Raw genomic sequence first — 16,435 nt, forward strand, 5'->3', positions numbered from 1 at the left:
TGGGGGGGCGACCCGCGTTCACCCGGGCCACGCAAGCCCGTGGCTCTGGGGAGCCAGTGAGATCCCGTGGGCACACAGCCTGCACACAGCCGGTCTCAGAAGTGGTGAGCGACCTCGGTCTCTGCCGAGGGAGGGGCGCGCCTGCCTGGGTTGGCTTACCCCTTTGGCCCGTGCAGTTCCAGGAGGCTGCCGGTGTTCAGGGAGGGCACTAACTGCCACACGTGTGCCCCATGGCCCACATGGGGGAGCAGCCCTCGTCCCAGATGGAGCCCAGGTTCGAATCCAGCCTTTGTCGATCCCTAGCAGGGTGACCTGGGGAAAAAACACTCCAGGTCTCTGTGCCTCGGTTTCCCCATGTGTAAAACATGGAGTGTGGGGGGACAACCCCGTATTCCCCTCCTAGGGCGCTGTGCCCTGGGGCCGCATTAGTACATTAGACGGCACACAAGGACCCGAGTCTCTTCCGTTCCAAAGAGGAAGTCGGAGGAAGTGCTGTGTCCACACGTGCACAGGTGTCGGGCAGGTGCAGACCCGCTGACGGGCTCCTTAGAGCAGCAGCTGCGGCACTCCCGCCCCAGGAGGGGCCGCGGTCAGGGCAGGGGCGGAGGCCGGTCTCTGCTGCCCCCTAGTGGACACACCCCTAACTGCTGGACGGACTCTCACGGGGAGGAGACCCTGAGGGCTTTAGAGGGTCCAGCCACATGACTGTCCCCGAGGTGCCCTGGCTCTCAGGACCGGACGGTGGAGAGAAGGAACAGTTCTACTTCTAGGACGGGGCCCGTGAAGGAGGTGGAGCTCTCACTGGCGCTGCCGCGGCCGGCCAGCCCCCGTCCCCCTTCCCTGGCCGGCTTTGCAGCGGGGCAGGGGCAAGGCTCCCAGGAGGCTGGTCACAGGAAGGTGAGGCAGTTCTAAAGCCTGAGCTGGGTTTCTTGTTGCCCCTGTCACCCTCCTCCTCGGCCCCCAGCCCCAGCTGAACTGGAGGGTCCGACTCAGCTACCCTCCTTCAGGCTCCTCGTCTCAGACCTGCATCCCCAGGCCCCCCGGGGAAGAGCGGGGCTGCCCCCTGCGGCCTCACGAAGCCCGGTGAAGAGGCACCCGACGGCCGCACCGCGGGGAAGCCCTCCTCCAGCAGCTCCCACGGCGTGTTCGACGGAAGGCGCGCACACTGCACACCTCGGAGCAGCAGACGCCTGTCCTTGAGCAAACTTGGTGGGCTCTCCTGAGGACTGACCACACCCAGGCCCCCGGCACGGCCCGCTGAGCCCCATTCTAGCAGGGACTCTGCTAAGTCACTCCAGCACCTGCCCCCGACCCTTGATACCCCAGCCCTGGGCCTGCCTTCGCTCAGAACCCTGTGCGGCCGGTTCAGCGAGAACGCCCAAGCCCCTCTGGCTCTGCCTTCGGGCTGCAGGTCCACACACAGCTGCTCCCCGCCACCCACCCCCCACCCCACCCGCGCTCATCGCGGGGGGCGTGCCCTTGCTCTCGCTGGGACAGTCCTAAATTAAGTCTTCCTCGTCGTTTTAGCAAGGGTCCAGCACACAATTTTTGTCCGGCAGAACCCAGCAACAGATGAGGAGACGGAAGAAGAAATCGTTTGCAGGGAGGAAGGGGCGTGAGCAAGCAGAGAGCACGCGACACCTCCCTCGGCATCGGGGCATGGAAACTCAGTCACTGTCGTCTGTAATGAACTATGGCCGGCACGGTCAGTATTACTCTGGAAATAAAGTGACAACGCACACAAGAACGCGTGCTTTGTTCCAGTAATCTCGGACCAAAGGACTCCTCTTCAGGGAGTCAAAAAATGACTCCGCTGCGTGCTTGTGAGCGACTGGAAAGAACAGCGACGAGACACGGGGAGCACCGCTGCCACCCCGGGGCCGGGGCTCCCCATCCTGCTTGGATCTGTCTCCTCTGGGCGCCCGGCGCCAGATGAGGGAGAGCCGGGGCTGAGCCCTGCGGCAGAAACCTCTGCAAACTGGCTCTGGTGGGAAGTTGATTGTCAGGATCCAGAGCCCTCAGGCTCCGGTGTCAGCCCAAGCAAGACCCAGGAGGTGAGAAACTCAGGGCAAACCTAGAAACTTCACCGAGAGAGGTTTGGACACCTTCGGTTTGGCTGCTCTGCTCTCTGCAACTCGGCTGCCGGCTCACTCGGGCTCGGGGCTCATGTCCGGGTTCATGGCCAGGACCGAGGGGGGCGGGGTCAGCCATGTGAGCAGGGCGGGCTTGGGCTGCAGGTCAGAGGGGCTGCTCGACGGTGAGGTGAAGGCTGTAAGGGAACCAGGCTTCACACCGCGGTCCAGCCCGACTTTCTCCCCAACATCGGTCTGGTGAGCAAAATTAAGGCGCAGCGAAACCTTGGAGCGTCACAGCCGCCAAACGCCGGGCGTGTGGACCCTGCATTACCACAGACAGCGTGTGGGACGAGCGCAAGAGGGAACGGCCTTTCTGCAGGAACAGAAAGGGCAGCGATCTCGCTCTGAAGGACACGGGGTCAGGTGACAGGAGCTTCGAGAGCTCCTGCTGCTGTGTTGGTGGATGAATTTCTTCCTTTTATAGAGCTCTCTTAACACTGCTGTCATGTTATCTTCGTAAAAATTAGGATTTCAGTTCCTCCTCTGGAAGCAAGAACCCGGGAAGTCGGGGAATATGAACTCTGAAAACAGAGGATGTGGAACTAGAGTTTGCTGCTTTGAGAGAAACGAGCGGACCCCACACTTGTCCTCGGCGGCCTCACTGTCCTGCTCCTCCCCCACGCTTGTCCTCGGCGGCCTCGCTGTCCACGCACCTCCCCCACGATTGTCCTCGGCGGCCTCGCTGTCCACGCTCCTCCCCCACGCTTGTCCTCGGCGGCCTCACTGTCCACGCTCCTCCCCCACGCTTGTCCTCGGCGGCCTCACTGTCCACGCTCCTCCCCCACGCTTGTCCTCGGCGGCCTCGCTGTCCACGCTGTCCACGCTCCTCCCTGCTCTCACCGTATTTTTTATAGAGAGCATTAAAATATGACTGATGCTGGCTGCTGGCTGTGTGACGCCCTTCCATGTGTCAGGGCAGGACGAGGGCGTGGGGAGGGTGCCCTCCCCACTGGCCCACGGCAGCACCCATGTTCTGCAGGCCGCGGGAGAAGACGTGGTGTGCACAGAGGAGCGAGGCGAAGAACACTCCGCTCAGACCCTCCCAGAGAGGCGCCAACGGTCCAAGGTCCATGGCTAGTGCGAGAAACTCTCCAAAGATGTGTCGAGTGGCTTCCTGGAATGGGGGTCACCCTCTCCCGCAACTGTGGGGAGGAGCCGCGGATCCAGGACACTGGGTAGAAACCACAAGAGCGAGAGTGCACCTGTCGAGACAGACCACAGGCCTAGGACACTGCTGGTCCCACTCGGCTGTAGAAAAGCTGGGGGATGGCACCCCACGTCCTTGGATCCCAGCTCCAGCGAAACAAAACAACACTCAGACCAGGAGCAAGGGGAGGCGGAACCCACCCAAAATAGATGCTGCAGGCCAAGGTCTGGGAGACGCTGTGTCCACGAAGTATGAGCGAGAGGGAAACAATGACCTGGCAGCCATCCAAACGTTTGGCGATTACAAAACAACAATGAAAGAAGAAACAGACTGACGATTCCAGAAAAACAGTCCATTCTGGGGGGAAAAAATATAACCCAAAGGGGAGATTCTCCATTTGGACTTTGAGTTCATAAAACTTAATGAAGCCTTGAATTTTAATAAAAACAGCTGAGATGAAAAACAGAATGAAATTAAAACAAAACAAAACAGGGATGCCTGGGTGGCTCAGTGGGTTAAAGCCTCTGCCTTCGGCTTGGGTCATGATCTCAGGGTCCTGGGATCAAGCCCCGCATTGGGCTCTCTGCTCAGCAGGAGTCTGCTTCTCCCTCTCTCTCTGCCTGCCTCTCTGCCTGCTTGTGATCTCTGTCAAATAAATAAATAAAATCATAAATTAAAAAAAAAAAAGAATGTACCTTTAAAAACAAAACAAAAACAAACAAAAACCCACATCAGAACTGAGAAAAAGAACAGGTACCCAAAACCCCAACGCAGAAGAAAAGATAAAGTTTCCAAACTGGTAAGAAAAAAAAATCCCTGAATCTGCGACGGAAAATAACACCATCTTTTCCGAGAGCTAAAAAAATGAAAGAAAGAAAGATCAACACTCAAACGTCCTAGCAAGATTACTGAATGTCCGCATTGAGGAAGGAGCCCCAGGGAGTGAGAGAAAAAGCCGGCATTATTCGGGAGAAAGAGCCGCCAGTCTGGGACCAGTACACGCAGCACACGGTTCCCAAGCATCGGGTGGTAGGGGAAGGTCTGTGAACTCCCTGCCTTGATTAGGGTCCGTACTCACTACTGAAGTTAGTAATTAAGAAAGAGATTAGGGGCGCCTGGGTGGCTCAGTGGGTTAAGCCTCTGCCTTCAGCTCGGGTCATGATCTCAGGGTTCTGGGATCGAGTCCTGCATCGGGCTCTCTGCTCAGTGGGGAACCTGCTTCCCTCTCTCTCTGCCTACTTGTGATCTCTGTCAAATAAATAAATAAAATCTTAAAAAAAAAAAAAAAAAAGCAAGGGACTTAACATAATATGTAAAGAAGAGCACCAGAAGTACCAAAAACCAGAGAATAACCATGAGAACCCAGGGGGGTCAGCACAAAGGGAGCACGGCGGTCTACCTGACGGCGCGCTCGTGTCTCCTAGGCCACAGTCGAAGGCTACCACGCAGGTGTATTAGATAAGACAGAACTGCCAATCAGAAAGTCAGAAAGTCCCACTGACTTTGTTTTCGACAACCTTTAACTCACATCAGCAGGATATGTGGATGTTCCGGACTGCCCCTGCCCAACGCCGGTGAGTCTGCACGTCGGCCGGGCCGGACAGTTCACAGCAGGGACGTCTCTGAGGCTGGGGCTGGAAGTGTTCGGAGGCTCCCCAGCTCACCCGTCGGCGTGGGTTGGGGGGCCGGGGGCACAGGTGTGGCCGCCTGGTGCCTCCAGCTGTATAGGGCCGCCAACGGGGTCACGGGGTCGCGGGGTCTGCATCGCTAATCCCACCTGGCACGCTGCCCAGCAGCACGCAGAAGCGAGGAGCGGAGAGCTGCGTGAACTGAACTGCTCGGGAGAACAGACCAGAATGTTCCGTCTGGTTTCTTCCAGCAATTCCACTGCTAGGGATTTGCCCTTCAGATAAGAATCAAAGTTTTCCGAGATATTCCAGCAGCTCCACGTGCTAAGGAAAAACCCGGAGAATGCAAGGGTTCCCAGGCAGGCAGTGTGCAGGCCAACGGGGAGGTCACCCCCACCACCAGCTGCCCACTGGGGCCCCCTGCAGCTGTGGCCGGAGCCCCTGCAATACTCCCCAGCTTGCCCCAGCCGCACCGCCGGGGCCCCCTGCGGTCAGTACTTCAGAACAGCCCCGTATAAACGGGATGGTCTCACGCTCACCCCAACGCAGCTCCAAATCCCTCAGGGCATCCCAGATTCCCGTCAGACCCGCGTACCTCTTGCCTCTTTACGGGGGCGCTGCACTATGCCCGACTCCTCTTGGCTTCTTGCCATCCCTCCTCTGCTCCTAACCACAGGGCCTTTGCACAGACGGTTCCTCTGCCTCCATCCCACCTCCCGGCACTGTGAACCTCTTGCATCTAACAGTTGCTGTTTTGTGCGTGATGAGTCCCCAATGGGTCATCACGTTTCAGGACAGCAGGGGCTGCATCTACACTGTCCCTGGCACCCAGACGTGCCCAGCATGTTCAGACACTGCAAGCACGGGCTGACATGGCTGCACGTTACACGGGGAGCAGTGAGGTTAGGACATCCTGACGTGGAAAGACCATGAGGAAACACAGGCTCCCTTAGCACAGTGTGGAGGTACACTCCCCGCGTCCAGCTGAAACCACGATCCAACCACAACAGTTGCTGTCTCGGCCAGAGAGCACCGAGAGCTGGCAGATGGCCGCCGGGGCTGCCAGGGGCTCGGACAGCCCTTGTCGGGACGAGGCCCGGTGGCTGTAGCTCCAGCCCCGTGCACCGGCCCCCCTCACCCTGCTCGAGGTGTGGGAGACGCAAGGAAGGCCTCCTCCTAAGGGGGCTCACGCACACGGACCCCAGGATTAGCTCTGACCGTGCCTAACACCTTTCGGCTGGCCAAGAGGGCAGGTGGAGGCGGGGAGACCGTCCAGCCGCAGCACAGACCTGCGGAGCCAGACGGCGCGCTTCAGCCCAGAAAACCCGAAGACCTGCCCAGTCAGGGGACGTGGCGGCTGGAAGGAACACGTCACTACAAGATGTTGAGCAAACTTTTTTTTTCTTAGAAACAACTTAACGGGAGCTTCCCCTGAGAGGCGGCAGTGGCAGGGGGAGGCACGAACTTGTCACTTTGTACCTTCCTCAGTCACATTTGGAACCACGCACATGCGCTATTTTTGATTTGAAAAAGTCACAACGGAAGTCTTGTACAAGTAATTTTAGTTCTCACCAATGACACCGGCAGCTAAATCCTGCCGGCCTGACGCACGAACAGCCACACCCGGCAGGAGCGGGTGGCGCGTCCCCGCAGCCCAGGACGCGACAAGTTGAGGCACTTCATCAAAGAACGGGCAGAGGAGAACGAGGTCACGGGGTCCTGTCCCACCTGCTGACTCCCGCCGCCCACCCTCAGCACCGTCCCGCGACGTGGCACGCGCGAACCCCACGCAGGACAGGAAACACAACCCGGACCCGGACGACTGCGTAAACCCACACACGTACCGACAGCCCCCCCGGGACTCAAAGTAGAGGACAGCCGCATGACGTCCTCTGCACCGATGTGGGGGGTCAGACATCGGGCCATCCCACTGCACGTTCAGAACCCCGAGTGCGTGCAGGGCTCCCAGGGAGGGCTTCACGACAGTCCCGAAGGCCACGTGTGCAGCCCGAAGAGCCCGGTCCCGCCGAGTCTGCGTCCGTCTGGTCAGCACGCGGCAGCTCCGGTGAACAGAAAGGAAGAAGCACAGACCCGGCGCGCCCGTGGGCCAGGGCCGGCGTGGTGACGGAAGCGTGGCTGTAGGAGTCAGTGACACCCCCATACCGAAATGGGAAAAGCATGTCGGGCTTCGGCATACAGTGACTTTATGGTAAACGCGAATGTGTCATTGTCCAACGTGAATGACAAGACCCCGTCTTCCTTCCTGAAGCCATTCAGACAGTTCTTCTCACGTGGACCACAAACTGGTCCTATGGGAACTTCCAGAAGAAAGCAGGATGTTCTCGGCGAGGGGTGCCCGTGGCCGCCCCGCCCGGGGAGCAGTCTTCCGTCCCGAGGGCTCCTCCGAAGGGGCCGCGGCCGCTCACAGCTCCTCCCTCCTACTCCCAGCTCGATTGTCTTCCTTGGCAGCCTTGGCGGCCCGAGACTTCGGGGCCCCCTCCTGCTGCTTCTTGCCCTTCTCTTGCTTTGTTTTATTCTTCTCCTTGCCCCCCCCGCCTCTGCCGGGGTACACCTGCCCCTCCAGGGTGACGTCGGCGCACCTGTCCTGGCTGACCAGGAAGTCCTTGATCTCCCAGGCGTAGCTCCCGTCCCGAAGCATGAAGATGGCGCGGTCTGATCCCACGATGAACCTGGACGGAGACGTGCGATCGTAGGTCAGCACACACCAGTAAAGCGTTCACGGGCAGAGCCGCTCCGCGGCATGTAACCAGAAAAAATAATCCCCCCCAAATCCAACAAAACTACAGAAGAAAAACCTGTAGTTTTCAGGGCCAAGTAGCTACTGACATTAAGGTTCAAAAGCACTAGCGGACTGAAGGGGTTCATGCGTCTGCTCAAACCGCACACACGGCACCCGGCTATGCGTGGTGTGGACGCTCGCGTGGAGACAGTGTCCGCAAGGGGTCTGGGGGGACCCCCGGGGCTGCGGGAGGCGGTTACCCCTTGAATCTGTTCTGCGTCCTGAGGCACCCAGTGAAGGTTTCCTCTGCCCAAAGCCTTCGGCAGACAAAGGGTGAAAACCACGGGCTTCGGCTGGGTTGCGGTAAGGGGGCCGTGAAGGCTCAGAGATACACTCGGTCACCGGACAGAGATCCCGAGCCCGGAGGGTCACACGTAGGCCAACACTCAGCAGGTCCTCAGGGGTGAAGACGAGCAGACAGAGGCCTACACGGCCCCTCAGTGTGGCCAGGGGCACAAATCCCCAAGGGCCGCACCCCACCCCTCAGAGGGCCCTGACCTCCCCTGCGCCCCTCGCAGCTGGTCCCGCCGCAGAGAGCAGTGCGCCCTCGCGGGCACTAAGTGCTCCCTCCTACTGTGTCACCGCTCTTCTCTCCGCACCCGGGACACAGGAGGACCCTGAATTTCAGGACCGCTACTGGGGAGGAAAAAGGCAAATCCTCAGCACTGGGCCGAGGGCCGCGCTGAGCTGCGAGCACTGTGCCCTTCACCTTCCCCCAGCCCTCGGCTCCCAGCCTGAGCGTGGGTGCGGCCCCCACGAGGGACCTGGGGGCACACGGTCGGGCTGTGCTGCATCTGCCCGGCGGACGCTAACCTGCTCCACCTCCCTCAGATAAAGTGACAGTTAACGCCACCCTCCTGGGGACAAAGGCACAATGCAAGGCCCGAGGCCCCGTCACAGAGCTGGGTAATGACAGCCGGGAGCCACCCCCACAGGGGCAGAGCACACGGCTGCTGAAGCGCCAGGCTGGGCACCTGACACTCGCGTGACATCGCGTGTCCGCTCCACCCCGACAGCAGGAAAGTTAAAGATACAAAGAGAAAGAAAACTTCAGGATCAAATGAGACAGTAAAAAAAAGCTTGCTGGCTGTGACCAACAATAAACGCTCTTCTAAAAAGAAAGAGAGAGAAAGAAATACACGGTAAGAGAAAATCAGAGACAGGAGAGGCCAGGGCACGAGGCGAGGACCGTCAGCAAGGACACGCCACTGCGGCCACGAGAGGAGGCCCGGCACGGCCTGCCGCGTCCCCAGCTGGCTGGCCGGCGTTACCTCTGCACGTCGTAGTTGGCATTGAAGAGACTGCCCTGCCAGAGGCTGGTGATCTCCTCCGTCTCCTTCTCCGTGGGGCTCCCGGACACGGTGACGAACATCATGAGCGTCTTCCCCTTCTTGGTCATCTTCAGGATGCTCTCGGGCTTGCCCGGGTCTATCTGTGAGAAGTCGATAGGCGCTGAGGGTCTCTTGTGCTCCGGGAGATCCCCTTCTTCTATGTCGTCATCCTTCTGCAAGAAGAGCAGAGCACGGGCGTGGTCAGATGCGCTCGCTGGCCGGCAGGTGCACGCACACGTGCACGACTTAAGTTCTCCCAGGAGAAAGGAAACCCAGTGCTCACCCTTCTTCAACCTCTAGGGGAAGCCCTAGTCTCCAGCGGGACTTAGCACCGGTCACCCCAGGTCACCAGAGACCCTGCATGACGGCTTATCAGCGCTTTCCTCTGGAGGAATCTACCCAGCATGGCAGAGTGTAAAAATGACCATGTTCTCCTTCGGTCCTACAATGAGCTGCAACACAGCAAAGATGTGTCCCAGACCTCGGAAAGACAGGACTTAGGGACCAATGTGCCGAGCACAAAAGTCAGACGTGCTGCAAGCCCGCTATCTAAAGTTCAAGATCCAACACAATTAACCTAGGATGACAGAAACCAGAAACAGTGGTGACCCCTGAGAGGCAGAATGAGATGAGGTGGACTGAGAAGGGACACAAGGGAGCTTTCTGAGGTCACGGGACTGTCCTCCTATCTCGGTGGTGGCGTGGACGACACAGGTGTATCCCTTTGTCAAAATTCATCTGCATTCCACGTATACCAACGTGAACTAAACAGTCAGAACTAAACAGTCAGAGACTGAACAGTCAGAACAGTCAGTCAGTTCTAGTTAACAGGCTTGGTTCTTGCAGTGGTGTGAACCAGCAAGCCTCAAACCACCGTGCGAGAATTCTAGGCTTCCTCCCCCGGACAAGTAAATATAATAAGGGTAACAGCAATCTTGTTCTCCACTTCGGGGAAGGGAGTTCTAGGCCCGGAAGGGGGACGAGCACGCCCTGTGGCATCAGGCTGCGTACGACTGGGAGGCACCGAGGGAACACGTGACTTTTGGCAGGTAGGCAGGCAGGTAAACAGACTGATCAATAAAAACAGGTAAAAGCCAGAGTTCCTCGGAGATAAGACTAATACTATTCTCAGCCATAAAAAGAAATGAATGACTGGTAGGTGGTCCCCGAAAACACTCTACTAAGTGACGGAAGCCACTCACAGAAGACCTGGTGTGTGAAGCCACTGGTGAGATGTCCAGAACTGGCTGCAGGGATGGGAGATGCGGGGGAGGGGGAGTGAGACCAGATTTTGTTTCTGGGGCGATGACAAGGTTCTAAACTTGAGGCAGGTGACAGCTGCACGACCCTATGAAAACGCCACTGACACGTGAGCTTTAAATGGCTGAATTGTGCGACAAGTGAATCACCTCTCAATACGTAGGTTACCAAAGAAAACGAAAAACGACCAAGCTAAAATGAAACAGTCCCTGCGTCGCTCTTCCATGGTCCTCCTGACAAACCAACAATAACGGACTTTTAAAATATTTTCAATAAAGGGGGAGCACAAGAGCCATCTACAGCAGAGCTTGGAGCCGGCCCCCGTTCAATCGATCTGGGATCTAGCGTTAACCTGCCTCACCACCTGGCTGGCCTCACGCGCAGAAGGCGATCTGCAGCCAGGGGCTCAGCTGTCCCATGAGGGGATCTGGGGTGGCTTAGAAAATCCCTTTCCTCACCTATAATGGGAAGGGGGGGCGGCATCTCCCTCCTAGGGTCTGGGGATTCGATGACATGAAGACCAGCAGGAAACAGCCTGTGCCGGCCCCAGGCCTCACGCCTCCAACCACCCACGGGAACCCCACGGACGCAATCAAGCGGGACCGCCTGGCCGCCAGAATCCCCAGCTGTTTCCGTCTTCGTTCGACTCTTACTTCTCTGTAACATCTGCGACGGTCTCCTTAAAACACCTCAAGACTTCTGGCTGGCTCAGGAACCTAGGACATTTGCGTTTTTCACACTGATTTCACTTAAGAGCTCAGGAAATTAGTCCAGTAGGTCACAGGAGGCATTTAATGAAAACTCAGTAATCAGAAGTCCAGGGCGTAGAGCAAGGGTACGGACCGTTTCAAACAAAATTTCCATCTTCTAGCTTTATGTGTGTTTCTATTACAAAATAAGCGGGGGTAGAACAGTGCCACAGCATGGCCACCAGTCCAGCTCTATGGCTCTACTGGTCCCGCCACTTCTTCCCTGCGGAATCTGACCTACTGTCCTTATCTCTCTCTCTGAGGAAGCCATCAAGCCCCTACCCCAGGCACTCCCAGACCCAGGCCAGCCCTGCCTCTACGCATTTTCCAGCGGCTTCCCCACTTCTCCACTGCAAAGCTCAACTCCCCTTTCGGCAAGATCCTTTCCCTGCTCCCGAGGTCCCTGATGGTAACACACGAGCATGAACGGAGCCGCTGGTGCCCAGCCTGCAGGACGGCCCTACAAGGCTCCCACGGAACATGGGGTAGGTGAGGCTCAGAGAAGACAAATGTGACTCGAGGCCACATGGCAGCAGGGGTGACACAGAAGAGCAAGCCCACATGGCTGGCTCTGGAACCCCTCCCTGCAACCTGCCCCTACTGTAAAGTGTCATCAGAGAATGACGGGCCTTTGGTTTTCCTACACCAGCTGGGACTCAGCATTGAGTCTCACACAGCAGAAAAGCGTTCCCTTGCCCCAGCCCCACCCCCAACACGCGCGGCAGGCCTCTCCACGGCACACCAATTCTCCCACTGGTGGAAAGGAGTTGGGGGATGGATTCAGGGTTCGCCACTGGGGGAGGAAAAATCATAGCTGGGGGGCGTGGGCACGGGGGAGTGTCTGTAAACATTAGCTCACCTGGTCTATCCCGCACCCTGCCAAGGGGGATATTTCTGGCTTTACGGTTAAGGAAAGGGAGAGTCACAGTTACCAAGCGGTAAAGCTGATTCAACACCCGTGCTTTGAGCAGATCATGCCGTCTCCTGACTGGTCACACAACCCACCAGCCATCAAGCTGAGCGTACGATCTCTCACGTGTCTCCCTTCCGCTGGATCCTGCAGCTTCTGGCTTAACCCAGGCCCTTCTCGCTACCTGTCAGCTGCACTTCTGTTCACCAGTGTGGACGGCACCACAGTGAAAGTGTTAAAAGGACAGCCTTGCAAGTCAAATGACAAAGTCTGAAATCCAGTTTACTTGCTGTGTGACCTTGGGCAAGTTACTGAGCCTCTCTGAGCTTCCCTGTCACCATCTAGAAAACAGGGCGAGAGCTTGAGATGAGTGAAATGTGCTCCGAGCAGTCCGGTTAGCTAACGAAAACTCAGTAAACATTAACCAAGGAGTCGTTTCTACCTTCAGATTCTCTCCCTGCCCATCCGTCCTAACCTTTGCCAACCAACCCATTTTTCTAACCACGACATCCCCTACTCGAAAACCTCCCACAGTGGAAACACCCGCTCCAGGGTATCCTCTGAAGCCTTTAAAGGGTATGATGAACACCATGCAGTAGCCATGGGCAAATGCTCAATCTATCAAGTGAAAAAATGAACAGCAGAAAATTACACCAATGCTATGCTCTCAGCTAGAAAACTGTCCGCACAGAGGGAACACGAGAGGGTGAACGCACACTTCCGTCCAAAGGTAGGGATGATCACGTGTGAGCGTCCCTGTATCCCAGTATTTGGGTCATCAAACTCATCAGCGACGGCGTACTGCCTTCTAAACAAAGTGCAGACCCCAGAGCATTTGAGGTCCAGGCCGACCTGGTCCCTACCAACCTTCCCTTAACTTCGGACAGAGCTTTTTCCAGCTAAGCTACCAGAAGATTCACATGCCCACGGCTTCCAGTGGGAGCTGCGCTACCCTACCTTCTATCTGGGCTTTCTTAAAGCTAATCCTCCCGCTACTTTGGGGTGGGTATGACTAACGTCTTCATTTTGCAGATAAGGAAACTAAAGCACGGACAGGTTCTCCCATAGCGAATCTCACAAGTGTTCTGAGACCCTGTAGTCCAATTCCAAAGCCTGGACAATTACCATTGGCACCTCCTGCCCCGTTCCCTTGTGCCCCAGCCTCAGCTCCTGTGGACCAGCTTCCACACCCTCCTCCAGTATCTAAAATGCCATTTCCTTCCTGGGACCTTTTGAAAGTCCCAAGACACTTTCTTCCTTTTTTACAAAACTCAGCAGTTCCCAGTTTGTATCAGGGTTACTCGTCCTGTCACCTAGTTCCTGACAGTGGGACATCTGGCTCGTCTCCACCACACCGCCCCCCCACCCCCACCGGCTGCCTAGCTCCCAGTCTTAGTATTTCCCGCGTAGGATTTCTTCAAGAGGTAGTGTTCTTACTCTGGGGGATCAAAACCTTTATTTGCTCAAGTCCATAAAGAGAGACAGCCAAGGGGGAAGGAACTGCCGCACGGAGTTCCCTCCTTGTCCGTGGGGTGCACACCCAAATCCACCCCAATCTCGCCATCAGGGCTGATAACATACCAAAGTACAAGTCTGCTCCCTCCCAGCCCAGCTCCTCTGACGGTATTTTAAACGGAAAGCCTCTATCAGACACGACCATGTGCACAGAGATACCCACAAAATACAGACACCAGCGTGGGGAAGGCTTCATCCAGTGAAACCTCATTCTGCAGATAAGGAACCTGAGGCCTGGAGAGGAAACAGGGCTTGCCCAAGATACACAGTGAGCAGAACCCACGTTTCTGACTCCACTCCACCAGCCGCGCCAATCAGCCGGGACCATCCAACCGCCTTTGCAAGGGAAAAAGGCACATGTTCTCCTTTGCTGAACTTTCTCTAAAAAGATTACACACCGGGTGCATGCACTAAGGAACCGAAAGCCCACTCTCGCAAACACGCCTCCGCTCCTCTGAAGGAAATGCGAGTTTCCTGAGAGCCGGCAGCCCTTGCTTCCACCCCCGCTCCCAAAAGGAAGACACCCCCCCGCCCCAAACTACAAAACTCTGGGCAGAGAATACAGCAGCGAGAAGCCCGAAGTCCTGCTGACCTGAAGTCGGGCCAACGACTGAAGCTGGGATGACCCTCGCCCTCCTACCCCACCCCCATCCCCGAGCAGAGCGGGAAGGGCCCCCTCCCCACGCGCCGGGCGCACTGACCGCGGGGGCCCCCGCACCGAAGGTACCGAAGGGCAGAGGCGTGAGGGCCGGCCCGGGACCCGCGTGGCCCGGGAAGCGGGACAGGACCGTCCTGGGGGGACCCTGGGGCGGGGGGCGGCGGGGGCGCTGGGGGGCGGCGGCGGCTCGCGCGCGGCAGCCAGCGGGGAGGCCTGGCCTGGGCAGAGGGGCCGTCAGGGGGCCGGGAGACCCCCGGGCGGGGCGGCGGAGGGCGCCGGGGGTCAGCGGGAACGGGGCCCGGGACGCGGCGGGGACGGCCCAGTGCGCGCGCGCGGACCTCCCACTGCTCCAGGAGACGCGCCATGTCCGCGTCGTTGTAGTCGCGGATGTCCTTCTTCTTCCGCGGAGGCGGGCTGGCCTCGCCGGGCGTCCGGGCCGCGCCCTCGGCAGCGGAGGCCCCGGGCGGCAGCGGCGGCAGCAGCAGGTCGGAGGCGCAGAGGAGGACCAGGGCCGCGCGCGCCCAGCCGGAGGCCGCCATCTTCGCCCGCCGCCGCGGAGACCAGCGATGCGCGCGCCGCCGGGCCCCGCCCCAGACACGCCCCCAGCCCCGCCCCGGGCCAGCTTCCAGCCCCGCCCCCAGCCCCCTGCTGTCCCCGCCCCCAGCCCCGGGCCGGCCTACCAGGCCCCGCCTCGTACCCGCCTCCAGGAGCCCCGCCCCCGCGCCATCTTAGTCCCGCCCCGCCCCCAGGGTCCCTCCCGCGGTCCGGATGGGGGTGTCTGCCCGAGCCGGGTCAGCGCGGGTCGCCGGCCCGTCCGCTCGCGGAGGCCTGGCCTCTTCTCCGTGCCGCGCAGGCCACGTCCACCAGCGCCGCCGGGGCCTCCGGGAGCCCCGGCCAGCGCCTCGCGGGGCCTCGCCGTGCGGCCTGCGGGAGCGCCCGGAGCTGCAGTCCTGGGACCGCCTGGGCTCCGGGGAGCCGGGCCGGTGTGCGCGGACGCCGCCTCTCCGTCTCCCGCGGCCGCCCTGCGCGCGCGGCAGGTAGCTCGGCTCGTCCGGAGGCCACGCCTGCACGCGCCGGGCGCTCGGTCCAGCCGGCCTCGCAGGGTCGCCGCCCTCTCTGGCACGCGAGGACCCCCCAGCGCGCCCCCCCCCCAAAAAAAGATTACTTTTTATTTTTAGGACAGTTTCAGTATTTCGTCTGATTTTAACCCAGTACTGTAGGCTCGGACTAATGCCTTCCGAGGCTGGATCATTTTGGTGTGTTTGCTTCTTGCGGTAGAAGAGCCCGGGCCAGAGATGCGTTCGCTGGTCTTTCTCTCCGGGTTTTAACCACGCAAGAAAGACACGAATCACTGACTGCAGTTGTAGGATACGCGACAGGACGCAGGTCCAAGCGTTCCCCTCCGCCCCACCACGGTACCCCAGCGTCGTTCTCTGTGCATCACAAACCTCAGCAGGTCACTGCAAACGGGGTCCGTTCGAATTTCGCGGCATCGACCCGTATGTCTACGGCAGAGGGGACGTACTGGTAAGCATGTTGGCTCCTGAAGTGTCTTCCACTTCGCAACAGGACAGATGAACTTCCCTTCTTCGTTCTTCAGTAGGTATAGCCTGCTTCTCCATTAACACACCAATAGTTTATTCCCCTATTACCCCCACCCCCGTTTATGGACACTTATTACCAATTTTTATGCTATTACCAAAAAAAAAAAAAAAAAGAGCCACAATAAACCTCTTTATTCATGCTTTCTATTATGGGCTGAATTGTATCATCCCCAGACTTCCTATGTTGAAGTGCTAATCACAGTCCCCCAGAATGGGACTGTGTTTGGACACAGAGTCTTTAAAGAAGTAACTAAGTTAAAATGAGGTTGGGAAGATGGGTCCCAATGCACTATGCTCTTCTACGAGAAGAGATTAGGTCCCAGTCCTATAGGGGAGAGACATGGGAAGACACAGGGAAAAGGCGGCCGTGCACAGTGAAGGAGAAAGGTCTCCAGAGACACCAACCCTGCCAACACCTCAGTTGGGGACTTGCAGCCTCCAGAACAGTAAGGAAGTGTGTCCTGCCGTTGAAGCCACCTGCTCTGTCACGCTCTTACGGCTGCCCTAGCAAATAAGTAGATCCCCACTTCCTAGGATTAGACTCCTAAGCTGCATGTAACAGAAAACCGCGCTCCTTTTAAAGTGGCTTCGACCAGAGAGAGGGCTTTGTTGTCAGTGTTTCATTTCTCTTGCTCAGAAGTGGTTGGAAACAGAAGCCCGGAGGGCTGGTCCTGCAGCTCCTCAGTGTCCTGGCACCC

General features: G+C 58.3%; 1 protein-coding gene across 1 annotated transcript; it reads right to left on the bottom strand.

Moving 5' to 3' along the window:
• Positions 1-6,294: 6,294 nt before the first annotated feature.
• On the bottom strand, positions 6,295-14,721 carry MESD (mesoderm development LRP chaperone). Its single transcript, XM_045067191.1, has 3 exons — positions 14,472-14,721; positions 8,982-9,214; positions 6,295-7,600 (listed from the first exon to the last, which is right to left on the bottom strand). The coding sequence occupies exons 1-3, from the start codon at positions 14,670-14,672 to the stop codon at positions 7,333-7,335; spliced, it is 702 nt and encodes a 233-aa protein (XP_044923126.1). The 5' UTR covers positions 14,673-14,721; the 3' UTR covers positions 6,295-7,332.
• Between the last annotated feature and the right edge of the window lie 1,714 nt (positions 14,722-16,435).

This window comes from Mustela putorius, unplaced genomic scaffold (genome assembly GCF_011764305.1).
Source record: "Mustela putorius furo isolate JIRA1106 unplaced genomic scaffold, ASM1176430v1.1 tig00003875_pilon_pilon_pilon, whole genome shotgun sequence".
Classification (NCBI taxonomy): domain Eukaryota; kingdom Metazoa; phylum Chordata; class Mammalia; order Carnivora; family Mustelidae; genus Mustela; species Mustela putorius.

What these genes read in the sequence shown, in the direction of transcription:
- MESD (XM_045067191.1), bottom strand. Translation starts at nt 14,672, where the DNA reads ATGGCGGCCTCCGGCTGGGCGCGCGCGGCCCTGGTCCTCCTCTGCGCC. An exon ending in GTCTCCTGGAGCAGTGGGAG is followed by an intron (nt 9,215 to 14,471) that starts GTCCGCGCGCGC and finishes CTCTTCTTGCAG; the next exon opens with AAGGATGACGACATAGAAGA. An exon ending in GCCAACTACGACGTGCAGAG is followed by an intron (nt 7,601 to 8,981) that starts GTAACGCCGGCC and finishes GTCTCCGTCCAG; the next exon opens with GTTCATCGTGGGATCAGACC.